Here is a 16,982-nt window from a genome sequence, read left to right on the forward strand (position 1 = left end):
AGCTATAATTCAGACTGTAATGTGTTTATATATAATATATATTTACCTGATGTCCTCGTCGGAGGCGAACAGGATGACCGCTCTGGCGTAGCGAGTGTCCAGCAGCAGACGGATGATTTTATCAAAGTCTGCAGGTTTGTGGTCGTGAGGGATCTTCAGGGACTGAGCAATGCAGATTCCACCTGAACAGACACAAAACACACACAAAACACGTGACACGAGAGTCACAGAGAGCTGAAACTCCTGAAAACAACTTTTAAAAGGTTCATCTAAGAGTTCCTGTGAAAGGTGGAGGAAAAGTTAGTGGATGGAAGAAGAGCGGCTCCTCTCTGCTGCCTGACTTTTCATGAACCCTCCAACACTCAGAAACAGACTGAGAGCTGCAGGCCGAGGCATCGCTGCTTTAATAAATATCACTATGCAGCTCGTTCTACTCTTATTTAACTTTTCTTTGCTCAGTGTGCTGCGTCTGCCAGTTGGGTGCATCATCATTATAAAAACTAATTTTATTTAATATCCATAATTAACAACAGATAATATAAATGTTTGGATCAGGATGATGAATTCATTGTTTGCGACGTGTCGTGTCTGATGAATATTACATTAAAACCCTCAGAGACTGTCTCTGCAGCAGCACGTCAGGCGTGTTTATTAACATCAGGTATGTAAAGGATTTCATGTGTCAACAGATCCTGTAGAACATGACACATGTTGGAAATATCATCATCAGAGGTCATAAACTAAAGGTTATAATCTGCAAAACTTAAATTTAAATTTAGTCCAGAGTACAAAGTTCAGGTCATTTTTCTTCTCTTGTCTGATCTAGTCATCATCACACAGTTATCAGCAATTAATATTTCATAATTATGAGTGAGTATGATTGGTACTCTGCCTCCTAGCAGGTCTGATAGGTTGTTATCAGTTATCAATGGTTGGTCGCTGTTTCATACATTTTACTTCCAGTTTTTGTTTGTTTTAGGCTTCAGAACTACTTTTCCAACATTCGGGCATTTTAGGTGTTATAAAATATACTTTCAAAAGTAAAATAAATGCATGTTAATGTAAAAAATTGAGGTAGTTACGAGAAGGACTGAACAAGAAGTGACAAAGTAACGGTGATGTAAAAACATGACACACTAAAATTAAGTGACGTTACTACAAATCAATTTGTTTACCTTTGATTTCACATGCAACATGAACCCTGGACACCTGGGTGAAAGTCCTGGTTTATGAGATCCATTTAACACCATTTAACACCGGCAGCTATATGAATTATTCATCAGGACGCTGTTTATTCTTTTGTACACTTTACTAATACAGCTGTAATTCTCCAACTCTTCCAAACATCACTGAGGGAACTAAGGCCAGAAATAAATAAATAAATTACATGAGGAATGAAAGAAAACTGATAAATTAGAGAGAAGTCACATAAAAGAAGGAAGAAAACAGCAAAAAATATACTTGGAAGGAAGAGGAAAAGAACCAGAAGACACGTTCAAATGTAGACAATGCAGAGAGACTTAGAGTTTACCTTTAAGAAATGTGTGTGTGTGTGTGTGTGTGTGTATATATATATATATAAACCCTATTTATACAAGTCCTGCAGCCTGTGGAATCAGCCCAGTCATGGCTCAAACATGTCTTTGTGCAGAATAACACAGTGAACAAGTTTTTTACACTGTGTGGTTTGTGCACACACCATTCATTCAAGGACTTTGTGAAATTTGAAATTCCTACAATGAATTATTGAAAAATGATGCAATTTTTGAGATGTTTTAAAAAGAAAATCATCTTTCAGCCTACCCTGATAACAACCTGCTGCACCTGCCAGAAGGTGGAGTAGGTCCCTTTACTTAGAAATAGTTATGGGGATGATAACAGCTAATAACGGCCTATTCAAATGTGATAAAGAAGAAAACAGCTGCTCAACAACAAGCGTGAGTAAAACACATCGTCTTCTGTTTCATAAGATCAGAACTCTGCAGTTCGGTGCACGCTGACATTTGGCTACACAGGCAGTGATGCACATCAACGTTAACATCATCATGGCTTCCAGGTCGACAGCTTTTGGATTTGACCTGCAGAGATGTGAGACAGTTAAACCTGTCTGACCTGTCTGATGTTCCTACTGGGATTATTTGAGCCTCTGTAGCTTTGCTGACTATCGGAGGTCCAACAGGTGAACTCTGTCTCTAATCTGTGAAACTGCTGTTAATATGAAAACAGGCAGAAAAACAGCTGAGGAGATCGCAGCTGCTCCTGTTTGCTCTGCTTGTTCACCTTCTGAACCTCAGAGGATGAAAGAAGATTTTCTTTTTAAAACATCTCAGAAATTAAATCATTTTTTATTTATTCATTGTAGGAATTTCAAATTTCAGGAAGTCCTTGAATGGCCCATGTGTGCACAAACCACATGGTGTAAAAAACTGTGTTATTCTGCACAAAGACAAGTTTGAGCCATGACTGGGCTGATTCTACAAGCTGCAGGACTTTATATATATATATATATAAATAATATATATAAATATATTATATGTTTTTTCTTCAGTCTTTCTATTCACTTGTTAAAGGTAAACTCTAAGTCTCTCTGTATTGTCTTAATTCGTTCTGTCTTTCTTCTCTTTTCTTTCATGTTATTTTTCTTTTCTCTTTAATACTTTTAAGGATATTTTGGTGTTTTCTTCAGTTTCTCTGTCCTTTCTCACTTTTCTTTTCTTTCTGTCTTTCTTGTTCTTCTCTGCAGTCTGTTCTGTAATTTCTCTTTCCTACTTTTTCTTTAATGTTTGTTCTTTTTCTCTTCCTTCCAAGTACATTTTTCTGTTTTCTTCCTTCTTTCATGTGACTTCTCTCTATTTTATCAGTTTTCTTTCATTCCTCATGTAATTTATTTATTAATTTCTTCCCTCAGTGATGTTAGGAGGAGTTGGAGAATTACAGCTGTATTAGTAAAGTGTACAAAAGCATAAACAGCATCCTGATGAATAATTCATATAGCTGCTGGTTCCATCGTGTATCAGCTCGTTGCAGCAGTTTGAGTGGAGGAACTTGTTTGTGTGTGATGAGGAGAAACACGGAGCTGCTTTAATAAAAGCAGGTGCATGTTTCATGTTTCAGCTGTCAGCAGCTCCTCTGACAGCAACACAGATATATTGATCATCCTTTTTATTTGTGGCAGAACAGATGTGTTGTGTCTGTTCTCATAAAGGAAGTGTCATTGACGGAGCAGCAGCAGCTCTAATGAACACACAGACTCATCACATCATCACACACACTTCACCTCCTGCTCCTGTCACTGAGTCTGATTTAAACTCTCACAGGTGTTAAAACACCAACATGACGTCAGCAAACTGACGATTACTGATAATATTAACAAATACACTGATTCCATGCAATTAAACATCACATTCAACAGCAAAGTCTCTTGGTTCTCAAGGTTTGTTTGGTTTCTACTGAAACTTCTGCAGTTCAATTCATCTGATGCCCTGAGAAATGAGACACGTGATAAGAACGTGCTGTTTGATGCCGGGACATGTACTGCCCTGTACAACTTAGTTACTTTGTCTCTATATGTATCAACTTTTCAGACCCCCCTAGCGACTATTTTTCAAAAAAGAATGACTAGAAACAAATCTAGTGACTTTTTCTGGTGTTATTAGAGACTTTTGGAGACGTAGTTACTCTTCTTAATGAGCCGCAGTGGCTGCCGGCGGCCCGTCCCTCGTCCCAAAGCACTCACAAGCACCCCAGTCCTCCCGTAGGAGTCTCTTCCCATCTGCAGTCAGAGCCGGAGATGTTACCCCCCCAGCGTTCAGTCTGGAAAATCGCAAATGCACGAAGTCTCAGCTGGCTGGTTTACAGTGTCTCTTTTGAGTCAGTTTTACCGCTCCAGAGGCCAGATAAAGGAGGAGGGTTGAGATTGTGACAGAAGACAGTGCACTTGCAGTTCTAAACATATTTAGGATGTTTTTTACTCACTTTTTATCTTCTCCACAACATTATTCCTATCTCCTACAGTGTCCATTACAACTACATGCACATGGTAAGTTATGTAAATCTAGTGATTTTTAGGACAGCCAACAGCTACTTTCCTTACAGAGGAGTTGGCAACACTGGTTCTTTAATGTCTCGTCTGCTTTATGAACACAACAGAAGCGAGATGCCGGGATCAATTTTCAGCCTCTGTGACTACCTCTGGAGGCAGAAAATTGGTGGGACTGTCGGAGGCGGGACCACTATGAACGGGCCATCCCGGCAAGGAGGAATTTTTGATGTTGCGCGTGACGTCTAACACGCAACATCCCACTCCCAGTCTCTGTAACCTTTTCATTCATTCTGAAGGCAGAACTGAATCTGACATCTTGTTGGATTAAATGTGCAGTGAAGGACCACCTCTCTGCTTGTTCTCCTCATTCATCAACCCACAGCAGAAATGTGTACTATCAGTCTGTGATGTAGAACAGAGTAACGCACTTCTCAGGGTCATCAAAGTCCTCACTGTTCATATGTGACTGTTGATCACTAGCTGTCAGTAACTGCTGTCTGTTACTGTAACTGGGGTTCATCATCTGACTCCTGCAGACCTGACGTGTGGTGCAGCAAACAGACAGAAACGTAGAGGCGGTGGTGAAGAGAGAGACTAACATTAAGTTGACAGACAACCCTCCTTAATTAGGTTGTTGAGTGGCTGCTGATATATCACCTCATCATCGAGCGCTCTGCCAGGAGAAATCACTACAGCTGATGTGTGTTAGGCTCTGAGAGCTGCACAAACACACACACAAACACACATATGCTCCATGTCGGATTCACAGAGTCCACATACAAACCAAACCAGGGAAACAACCACGGATCATAAAGATAGGAAAGGGTTTCTGAATCAGTTCAGTGAAGTTTGATGAGTCTGTGATTATCCTAGAGGTCACAGCAGCTCACTTTATACACTGAGCTCAAGTTTCACTCACTAACAACATCACAAATGAAGAAAATTGGGCTCATTGAATCCACAAGAGTCTCAGCTTTCCAGTCAGACCCCATTTATGCAGCTCACAGAAAGATTATTGTGTAGTTGTGTAATTAAATAAAAGCTTTCATTTAACTACACAATGTACACAGTTTGGGTTCTTTTTGTGTACAATGCAATATTGTTTGAAGAAAAAATAGGGACAAATTGTTCCCTCATTCATCGTTTTAAATTGATCATTTCATTATTAAAAGCTTGTGTATTATTTAAAAAAAGTTCATTCTGACTGAACTGCACTTTCAAAAAAAAAAAAAAAGTAATTGTGCACAAAGATGAGAAATATCATTGTCGTACAAAAATAACTGTTCTTGTTGGTAAGTCTCATTTTTTCAATCAATGTATTTGTATTTTCCAAATGTACTTATTTAACTACACAATGTACACATTTCGGGGTCCTTTTGTATACAATGCAATATTGTTTGAAGAAAAAATAGGTAAGAATTGTTCAGTCATTCATCGTTTTAAATTGATCATTTCATTATTAATTTGACACAGGGGCCACAGCAGGGGCCAAGGACTTCTTCACAGGGGCAGTGGCCCCTGTAGGCCCCTTTGTAGAACCGCCACTGTCCTAGAGAGAGAGACTGAGAAGAGACAGGGTTCAAAAAACTATACAGCTCCACTCCCCGCTTCTCCAGACTGACCACAAATTCACATTACCCACCAAATTACCATTACCAAACACTCGTATGAGTGACACATTAAAAGTGCAGTCTTCACTCGCTGAAAATATATCTGTCCAAAAATATTGTAAATACTAAATAACGTACATACTGTAACTATTGTTATTCTTAATTCTTATAAACTTCTATTATTCTAGTAACAGCAAAAAACTGCATTCAGGCTCCTACAATAATGTCTAAACATGCAGTTTCTGTCCCAACCTTGGACAAGTAGTTCTGTTTCCTAAACCTAACCAAACTGTGATGTTTCACAACGTAACGAGGTGATTTAAGCAGCGACAGTTGTACGTATGAAGACATGTTGACGTCCTGTACCCTGTAGGGGCGAAATCTTTAGGTTTATCTGGTTGTACAGTATTTAAGAGAAAAATCTAAAGTACATTTTCACAGTGTGTGTGTGTGTGTGTGTGTGTGTGTGTGCGTGCGTGTGTGTGTGAGGCTCAGTGTCCCACAGGCTCTCTAACAGAGACACTCTGATCCATAGATGATCAATTAGCAAAAGCAATCTGTGCTTTTATTCACACTTGAGCGGCTCAGGCTTGAGAATAAACTCACCGAGACTTTTATGCAAATTCATATCTGTAGCATCACTGAGGCCCCAAAAAATTTATAAAAAATGTAAATAGACTGCAGTGTGCCCCAGCCGGTCTCACCAGACTAATCAAACACTTTGCCTTGCTAACTGCTCTGTTCTCTGCTGGAAGAGAAGCTTCCTGTCTGCCGCCGTGTGGAACCGGTCCAGCTGCAGAGCTTCTGCTCGCTCCGACAGACGCTTGCATCGCTCTGCTGCACGCCGCCGCACAATCTCACACTCCTACAGCATGCTGCTGCAGGAAAGAACAGGTAAAGACGAGATAAAGTGTGATATATCTACAGAGAGAAATCAGCTGCTGCAGCAATACCAGAACAGAAACAAATTCAGGTAAATAGAAATAATATTTAAGTGTTTATTACAGGCCAAACGCTGTATAGCATTATGTTGGAAGAATTTTGGTTGCCCCCTGGTTAAACAACTTAACATTGAGTTTGGCTCTTCAGAAACTGACCTATATTGTTAGAAAGAGGGCTTCTGAATTTTTTCAGATATTTTGAAGATATTTCTGGAACTGTTAAATTGGAGATATGGAGGAGGCAGTGGGAGGATAAGAAAATGAAAAATGTCTGATTTGTTGTTGCGAATGTACACTGCAACCTACACTAAGGATGTAATTTATTTTATTATTTTTTAAATTGTATTTATTAATTTGTATTGTTTGCTTGTTATTTTGTTTTTTTGCTATCTACATTTGTTTAAACGTTCATTTATTTTGGTCCTGTCAGTATTATTAATATTTTGAATATTATTTTCATGACTGCCATATGTTCTTGATATTTTAAGTGTTGGATGTTGGATGTATTAAAACAAAAAAAAAACAATAAATATATGTTTTTTAAAAACTAGAACACTTCTAAATAAATGTTGAGCGTACTTGACTCTAGCCCGTGACTCTCAGCCATACATTACTGACACTGCCAAGGAGTTTACAGTATATTAACTCTACCGTTGCTGAGGTATGTGAAAGATCAAGCTCAACATATCTGTCCGTCTATCTGTCTGTGTCTCCCTCTATCTATCTGTCTGTGTCTGTGTGGTGGCCACCAATCAGAGCAGAGCAATCAACCGCAGCTGCTCCTGTGACATTTGAACCCACTGAGAGAGAGAGAGAGAGAGAGAGAGAGAGAGAGAGAAACAGCTGAAAGTTCCCCTCAAACAGAAAGCATTTTTGGCCAAACCGTAGCGCCTATCATTGAACCGACTTCCCTTTGAGAATTATGATTTCTTCCAGAACGTCTACATATGTGTTTTGTGAAGAAAAATGAAGAAATTGTTTTTTTTTAGAGCAATCAGAAGTAACTGGTTTCTCTGCTTTCCTCCAGAAATTTTCCCGCCTTTTTATCATGGCGGTCTATGAGGCTGTGGGTGCGTGTTGGTGGATTATCTGTGTGTCCTACGCCCAAACTATAACTCTGACAGCTTTAGCAGACCAATGTGAGTGAGAAGACCAATTGTCCTATGTTTCTATGAATAAATAATTTCTATAGAGTGGTATCTGCGGCCTTGAGTGCAGTTTCCAAATTAATTTTTTGACAAATTTTTCTCTAGCGATGATGTCATCCACTTTAGCCTCTCCATAGGGTAACATTGGGAGGATTTTTTTGGCGTGATTTTGAGGAAAAATTTGAAAACCGTTTGCTGAAACGTCTAGAAAAGACGTAACACACTTGTCATGGCAGAGCCGGTCGATTTGATACCTTTTTAATGTATGTGTGACCAAAAATCCGGGAGGAGTAGTCGACACGGAAGAAACAGAAGAATAAGAATAAGCACGGTGAATAGTATATAGTGTGCTCTTTCAAGGACACTCAATAAAAAGCTGATCTAGTTTGATGTCTGTGTGAATGATGACGTCATTTATTGAAGCAATGGTTATTGGTTGAAACTCTTTGTATGTTTCTGTTTCACTGCTGCAGAGGAAAGTGTTGAAGCGTCAGTTGGAGCTATAAAGTCAGAAAGCTGAGAAGCTGAGAAAGTTCAGTCTGTGACACTGAGACTGTTAGATCATGTTATTAGAACATGTTAGGACTCAAACATGGTGCCTGTAGTTGCTGTTTGTAACATACAGTAGTTCCTTCACTTTAAACTCTTGCACAAAAGGCCACTGATGCACCAGTTGGATCATGATTTACTCAGGCAGAAATCAGTCGGTGTTCATGTTATTCATGTTTTGGTTCATGTAATTTCTAGTTCAAAGCAAATAAACTTTCCACATTTTCTGTCACCACCTCCTGCCTTTATCAATGCCCATATGTCTGGTCTGGTGCTTATTGCCCCTAGTTTACACACAAATAAATACAAAATAAACAATAATAATATAATAATCAAACTAGTGAAATAGCTCCTACAGTGCCTGTTCATTCCAACAGCTCGCCTATCACCTAGTTTAATTCTGCGTTATGCAGCCAGCTGAATATCAATATGCTGTAAATCTGTTTTCTCGGCTGCAGAAAAAAACAAAAAAGACGTTTTTTAAAAACATTAAACCTTCATCTAATGGATACAAATTGTAGTTCATTGTGTCCTGTTAGCAGTTTTACTTTTACTTATGCAATCTCAGTTGGGGAACTTTTTCACTGCAATAACATGAGCACATGAGCATGACCACTGGGGAAAACTGGCTGCCTTCTCATGGCACCTGTTAATTCTCAGCACACCACGCCACCTGTTGCAGGACACCACCGCACAGTTTCATCTCAGACAATTTGAATTACAACATGCTGAAAGCTTATTATGCAATTTTTTTTTTTTACCAAAATGAAACTTCCTCCTGCAGCTGTAACAGCCTCATTGCGCCTGTTCGTTCCAATAAGAATTGCTCACCTATCACAAACACTAAAAAAAAGTTAGCTTCCACATTATGCAGACGACTGATATTCACAGTGACCCCACTGACTTTAAATCTCTTTTCTGGGCTGCAGGAAAGTTTAAAAAACATAAAACCCTCATGGACAAAAATGTTGACAACAGAAAGCGATACAACTGAGCTTGTTTGCAGTTTGATGTGTCCTGTCAGCAGTTTTATAGATTTTTTGCTGCAATACTGTTAGTGACCACTGGGTAAAAAATGGCTGCATCGGCGTAAGCGGCAGCGCCAGTTCTCAATATCCATCCACGCTCAGAGGAGGAACCAGTGGTTATTTTTAAACTTTTCATCACCAGTCAGACAGAGCTGTAGCAGTAATTATCTATATCTGTGGAGAACTCTTAACAATAATGTTATTTTTTAAGAATTTCAATCTATGAATTCATTTTAAATAACCAGCACGCTCAGAGCCTGTGTGGACTGAGAATCTCTTTATGATTTTATGTGATTACACAGAACAACATTTACTTTTATAGAACCACGAAACACTCTGAAAATATCTGTAGATACGAAGATAATTTAGTGCTTTCTGCTTCTCATTGGTTCCTATGGACTGAGTGTAAATCTGAGGATTGTGGTGGTTTGGACCGGAGCTCATCCAGGTGCAGATGTTTTTAATCATCAGCAGAATAAAACGTCTCGTACATATATTTGATGTAGCATGCTTCACATTTCCAATTGATTGTGAGATGAGAAGTCATGGAGAAATATGTGACGAATAAAATCTGATCTTCTCTGTCCTTCAAGAAGCCAGATGAAGGATTTTCAGTTTTATGACAGAAAAATGACTGAATTCTGATATTTAATGGGCTTTGTTTATAAAAGAACTGATCTTCTGTTTGCCCACAAATCATTCAGATCATTTAAGAACCTAAATAAGTCATACAGAGCAGAAAATATGCATAATAATAAATACAGCTGCTGCAGAGCTTCATTAGCAGCAGTTATAAAGTTTATTCTGATAATAAAGGATAATGTGCTAATGAGCTTTACGGAGCTTTATTGTGATTTTCAGCTCACTGATTACTATGACAGTATATATAAGGGTCACTGGAGGCAAAAGATACATCAACATGGAGCCCATATGGAGCTCTCAGGTAGCTGCAGTCTGATCCAACAGGCAAAAAACTTTAAAAACTAGCAGAACAAATTTAAAAACCAACAGGTCAAACTTCTGTGTTCAAATCCAGACAGCAGCCTTCTGTAAAACCTGTTCAGACTAGAATAAAGTGCAGCAATCGACTCTGCTGAAGGTAAAACATGTCTAAGCTAAACAAAGCAGGACTCTGTTTTCACCCAGTTTTCTACTTTTCCCAAATGGTGTTAATGCAATACTTTTTAACAAGTTAAAAGCAATAATGGGCCAGCTTATTTGATCATTGAAGTCACTTTTAGTCAGACTCTGGATGAAAGAATGTATGTGTGGCAGAGGTTATCTCTGCCACCAGCTGCTCTGCTGTCTGCAGCCTGCATGCTGACTTTAAACCAACCTGCTAACATGTGAACACGGCAGAGGAAAAAAAATCAGGTTTCTCTGAACAAAAACACAAAGCGTGTTTCCTGTTTGCATGATGTCAAAGAACTCGAGACATCACACTTTTTTCTGTAACGTTTGCAGTTATGAATCTGCAGAGAGTCTGGAACGAGCTGAACTCTGGTCTCTGATCGCTCTGAACCATCCCACAATTTATCTGTTCTACCCGTGACCAAATATCGATCCAGGTGATCATTCTTTGCTTAAAGTACATCCGCATCTGTGTGTGTGTGTGTGTGTGTGTGTGTGTGTGTGTGTATAGGGCCGCGCAGTAGGCTGAGTTATGGCCTCATTCCACTCCAAACACTGAGCGTTGGAGTTATGGAGGCAGGTGTCAAAACTTGCAAGGTCAAGGAGCGAGGCGGCGGTGAGGTGTTGTCACGCTCAGAGAGAACAACCAGAACACAAAGCAGCCAATCACAGCTCGTAAGTCTGTCTCTGCACGGCATGACACGAAGCCGCCTGCTGCAGGACGACACACAGCTTCCTCTCAGACTGTTTCAATATGCAAAAAGCTCATTACGCATTTTTTTTTTACCCAAATAAAACTTCCTGCTGCAGCTGTAACAGTCTGCATGATGGAGCAGATGTTTGCATTCTGGGATTTCTTCTGTGGGCCTAAAACCCTTCAAACATGTGCTGCAGACAGTCAAACAGGTTCAGTTAACCCTCTTCCTGATATGTTCGTTTCTCAGGAACAGCAATAATGTTCATGGGTCATTTTGCCATGTTTAATTAAGTGTCAGAAACTAGAAAATCCCAATAAACATTGTTTGCATTTCATTATTAATTTCATTACTAAACATTTCAATCAATGGGGGGATTGCAAGTATGTGAAATTTTCATTTTTATATGTTGATTACAGTTATTAAGCCGAGCAGAAGAAGTTTCATCCCGAAAAAAATAATTTTAACACTTTGTTTAGATTTTTAATAACAGGAGGGTTAATCAGAAGATCACAACTGAACATGTTATTATGTAAACAGTATTTTAATGAGCTGTAGCTCCTGTCACCTCCTCTGCTTCTGTTTGACTCCTGCTCATATTTCTGCTCGTACTCAAAGAGAAAAGCACTTTAATTGCCAGAAAAGCTTTCTGAAAAACAAGTTTCCTCAGTCACTGACTCAGGGTGTGTAGTCGTCTCTCTCAGTTGCATGTGTGTGTGTCGGTATGAGATCAGACAGAGGAACATGTGCACACACTGCAGACGCTCCGCTCGGCCCGACTTGGCTGTTTAAGTCTTCATAGCGGAGGTCAACGACTCAAAATGCCAACGAGAACTTCAGTGCTCAGACAGAACCTGAATCTACTGAGGGACTCTGACCTGCAGCTCCTTTATCTGCTGCTACCAACCACAAAACCATTCAACCAAGAGGGAAGGCTTCACTCTGAGTTTCTGTCACTCGCACACACTCACACACAGATCCTGATATCTCCATTTGGGCTCAGAAAGCACTTTAAACTCTCCCTCTGATGTACTTTCTGTGTTGGGCAGAATGTTCCTGGTGAAGTTTTCTCTGGAAAACATTAAAAACTGCTTTAAAATACATGAGAAGTATCAGTGTGGCAACAGAGAGGAGACACAGAAAGGAGACAGAGAGAGGAGACAGAGAGAGGAGACAGAGAGGAGACAGAGAGAGGAGACACGGAGAGGAGGCAGAGAGGAGACACGGAGAGGAGACACAGAGAGGAGACATAGAGAGGAGACAGAGAGGAGACAGAGAGAGGAGACACGGAGAGGAGGCAGAGAGGAGACAGAGAGAGGAGACACGGGGAGGAGTTTTTTTTTAATGTCTTTTTTGGTCATTTTACATCTTGTAATTTCTTGTCTTTCAACTTTTTTGTAATTTTGTGTCTTTTTGGGTCATTTCATGTCTTCTTTTTACATCTCCTGGTGAAAGTCCTGGTTTGTTTGACCCCTCCACCTCCCCTTGCTCCCTAAGTGACTCTTTGTGCTTTATACTCTCAATCACTACTGCCACTAGAGGGCGCCACTAACTCCAGACAGAGACAAGGGGAAGTACTGGAGATCAGATGCAGCAGGATGGATTTTGGAGTCTGTGTTGCTTGTAATTTCAAGTCGTGTTGTTTGTCTGCAGACTGGAGAGGCTGGGCTGGTATGCAGCAGTGTTAATTGTAAAGAAGCAGCTGCAGTTTCTGTTCTTCACACAGCACGGTGGAGCTGACAGAGCTGTTTATAAAGCTGCATGACACAACAGGAAAAGGAGAACTTAAAGTAGAACAGATGTTAAGTCAGATGCTCTTTGACCTCCTGATGTTTCCATCCAGGAAAAGAGGTTCAGAAAAGACACTAAAGGTCATATATGTGACTAATGTGCTGCAGTCTTTGGGGTAAATAATTGAGGATTATTGTTCCATTAAACAGCCTGAACTTGTTGATTTCACTTCAGCTCGTGTTCAAAGGGTTTCTGATTGGATTAAAGGCAGAATTTGTCTAGAAGCGTGGACGTTCTCCCTGCTGGGAGACAGTTTACCTCTTTTTCTTTTAATGTATTTTTTGGTCTTTTTATGTCTTTTTTGGTCATTTTGTATCTTGTTTTTGGAATTTTGGGGGTATTTTCATGTCTCTTTTGGACATTTTACATCTTTTTCTTGGAATTTCACAGCTTTTTTGCCTATTTTGTGACTTTTTTGTAATTTTGTGTTTTTTTGGTGATTTCACATTTTATTTTTGGTATTTTTAATGTTTTTTTTTGTGTCATTTTACATATTTTTCCTGTAATATGTCTTCTTTAGTTGTTTTGTGACTTTTTTTTTTTGGCTTGAGGGCGCCACTAACTCCAGACGGAGACCTGAGAAAGGACTGGAGATCAGATGCAGCAGGATGGATTTTGGCGTCTGTTTTGCTCGCAATTTCAAGCTGTAAAGTCGTGTTGTTTGTCTGTAGACTGGAGAGGCTGGTATGCAGGAGTGTTAGTTGTAAAGAAGCAGCTGCAGTTTCTCTTCTTCACACAGCGCGGTGGAGCTGACGGAGCTGTTTATAAAGCTGCATGAAACAACAGGAGAAGGAGAACTTATAGTCCCTCTCCAGAACAGAGTTGCAGTCAGATTCCCTCTGAATTCTCTGGTTCGTTCTTTGACCTCCAGATGTTTCCACCCATGAAAAGAGGTTCAGAAATGACATTGGAGGTCATTTTTGTGAATAATGTGCTGCAGTCTCAGATGAGCACAGACTGAAAGTCTTTGGGGTAAATATTTGAGGATTATTGTTCCACTAAACAGCCTGAACATGCTGATTTCACTTCAGCTCGTGTTCAAATGGTTTCTGAATGGATTAAAGGCAGAATTTGTCTCGGAGCGTGGACGTTCTCCCTGAAACATTTCCCATATTCCCAGAAAGTCTGAAGTGTTCTCGCTTTATAAATACAGAAATATGTAGAAACATCATGCATATTTTACAGTGTTTGATCAAATAAGTTATAAATGGTTTGCTTTGAGAGAGGCTGAATCAGAACGAGAGGCAGCAAGGCTTTCATCAGCAGCAGAACCTCAGAGCTGAGACACAACAGGCTGACGGAGATGTTAGAGAGACAGTGGTCAGGCTGCAGCTCACATCACTGCAGCCTGACCACTTCTTTATAACACATCAGACAAACAGATGTTACTGTTCTGCTGTGATCAAACATAAAGCTTTCATTTCACACAGATATTACAGACACGCTGTTTTCATCACACAGAAGGAAAAAAAAAATCAATTCTGCCTTGTTGATTTCTGTTAATCTCAGTGAATCCTGAGTCTCAGCTGCAGCAGAGTCACAGCAGGATTTCAGGATTTGTTACGTCTTAAATCTGGATTCTGAAAAATCTGCTTTAAGTCGGAATCAGAGAAAAGTCTTAGTAAACATTCTGTACATATTGTTTCTCATGCAGACAAACAGATGACGGGTTTTTAAAGAGTGTACATCTGTGTTACAGATTTCTTTCTTGTGACAGTGAGCTGCAGTATGAACTGTAACTCTTTAAATCTGTGTGTGTTTCATAGTGTCAGGTAACATGAGGTGTTTAAAGCTGTTATATTCTGATGGAGTTTATCTAAAACTGGAAGAAAAGCTGAACACAATGAGCTCTTAGTTACTGTTACTGTGCTTCTACACTGGATTCTGTACACAGTTTTTATTATTAATATTACAGCTCAAGGAGGATTTATTTTTTGAGCGACCTTCAGGAGCAGAGCTGCAGACAGACAAAGGTCTTCTTCTCAAGCTTGATGAAAACATGAGAAGATGGAGGACAGAAGCTCTGTATTATCTGTTATTACTTATACTTATTGTAAGTCGCTTTGGACAAAAGCATCCGCTAAATGACATGTAATGTAATGTAATGTTATGTGACATACATATTATTGTCTACTGGCTCTCTACTGGGTCTCTTTTGGTCATTTTGTCTTTATTTATCCATTTGATCTCTTTTTTGGGTCATTTTACATCATTTTACATATCTTTCCTTTTGTAATTTCACACATTTTGGGACATTTTGTGACTTTTCTGTTATTTTCTGTCTTTTTAGTAATTTTAATGTCTTTTTGGTCATTTCGATGCCTTTTTTGGTAATTCGGGGTCTTTTTTTGGAAATTTCACATCTTTTTTTTGGTATTTTTAATGTATTTTTTGATCATTCTACATCTTTTTCAAAATTTCATGACTTCTTTGGGTGTTTTGTGACTTTTTAGTATTTTTTTTGGCTTTTGGGGTCATTTTAAGTCTTCTTTTTCGTCTCCTGGTGAAAGTCCTGGTTTGTTTGACCTGTCCACCTCCCCTCCCTCCCGCCATAACTGCATCTTTGTGCTTTAAACTCCCAATCACTACGGCTACTAGAGCAATGAACTAATTAAAGTTAATCTAAGATCCTTCGATCATATGTTATAACCATGTTTTTTCATAAAAAAACCTGTAAAAATTGGACTTCATCCCAAGATAAAAACATGATTCTATGTTGCAGTCACACTGAGGACAGTTTCTATCTCCTGTTATTTGGTTTCTTTATATAAAACCATGTTCACCATCACAAATATTTACTGATCAACAGTATTATCAGAAGTCATCTGTTCTGCAGGGGTTCAGTCATAAACTAAAGTATTGGACACATTAAATGTTGACCTGACGGTGGCGCTGCCAGAATTATTTTAATTCATCCTGAGCACGAAAGTAATGATAAAACGAGTGATATTACAGGATCTTCAGAGAGTTGAACTGTCTGAGTGTTGGCTGGAACACAGAGCAGCAGAACATATGGTGATGCAGGAACATGATGAGCTTCTGGTTCTGGAGATGATTTATCAAACTTTTAAAGCTTTTTCCTGCAGACAAATGTGTCAATGCAGCAAACTGTCCTGAAGGAGTGGAGACTAGGAGAGGATTCATGATGGATCATTCTGATAGACTGCACTGTAAAAAAAAGATAAACAATAGCTACTCAATAAAATTGAGGCAACAGATTGCACACAATATTTATTAAATCTAACTACGTTACAAGTTGAGTTAATAACAACTTAACAGGAAGTGTTAAGTGTCAGTTAAAAAAGGACTAATTCTATTGTGTTGGATTCATTCAAAATTCTCTTGATTTAGAATTACATACACATAAAGATTATATTTAATGTGATCAAAATAACTAGATTCTATCTCAACCATTTTTATGTTAAAGTTACTTAAAAAACTGCCTCAAAATCAAGGACGCATTTATATAATGCATTTTATCAAATATATTAAATAAAATGAAATGACTACAGAATAATTTATTAAAGTGTGTAACCTGCTGACAGCCTGTTCGAATTCAAATGCAGTTTTCAATAAACAGCCTTCTCTTTTTTTTTTTTTTTTTTTAAAGTATCTTGCTCCTGTTTATTCTTTTTGCATTTCAAGGCTCTACTTACAACCAACAATGTTCCACCAATGCAAAATGCGAATATTTGTAATTTTTCCACCGGTCTTAAGATTTTGTTCAGGAGTGTATGATGTTCAGTAAGTTTTCAATTATCCAGTGAAATATCAAACCAGTCACCTAAATCAATGTTACACATTCTGAAAATGTATATTGAAACATGTTTGCAATAACTGAACTACAGATGTTGAGATATTTTAGCCCAGCTGTCAGCAAAAAATGTTCAGCTTCTGCAAACCACAGTAACATTGATCTACAACTTTCTTCTGTCTGGTGCCGAACCTGCAGTCTGTCTGTTGGACAGGTAGGAGGATCAACCAACCAGCCTGACTTGAGTTTGTAGGCGTGTGGTACTCTATTAAAATTACTGTCTGGGCCCAAGG

General features: G+C 39.0%; 1 protein-coding gene across 1 annotated transcript in view; it reads right to left on the reverse strand.

Moving 5' to 3' along the window:
* The window catches only part of LOC131968995 (metabotropic glutamate receptor 7), a 298,334-nt gene that overhangs the window by 112,464 nt on the left and 168,888 nt on the right, over positions 1-16,982 (reverse strand). The window contains exon 3 of the mRNA XM_059330093.1: positions 47-182. Within this exon, the coding sequence (XP_059186076.1) occupies positions 47-182 (136 nt within the window). The remainder of the gene's footprint in view (positions 1-46; positions 183-16,982) is intronic.

The sequence above is a fragment of the Centropristis striata genome, chromosome 3, assembly GCF_030273125.1.
Source record: "Centropristis striata isolate RG_2023a ecotype Rhode Island chromosome 3, C.striata_1.0, whole genome shotgun sequence".
NCBI classification, from domain to species: domain Eukaryota; kingdom Metazoa; phylum Chordata; class Actinopteri; order Perciformes; family Serranidae; genus Centropristis; species Centropristis striata.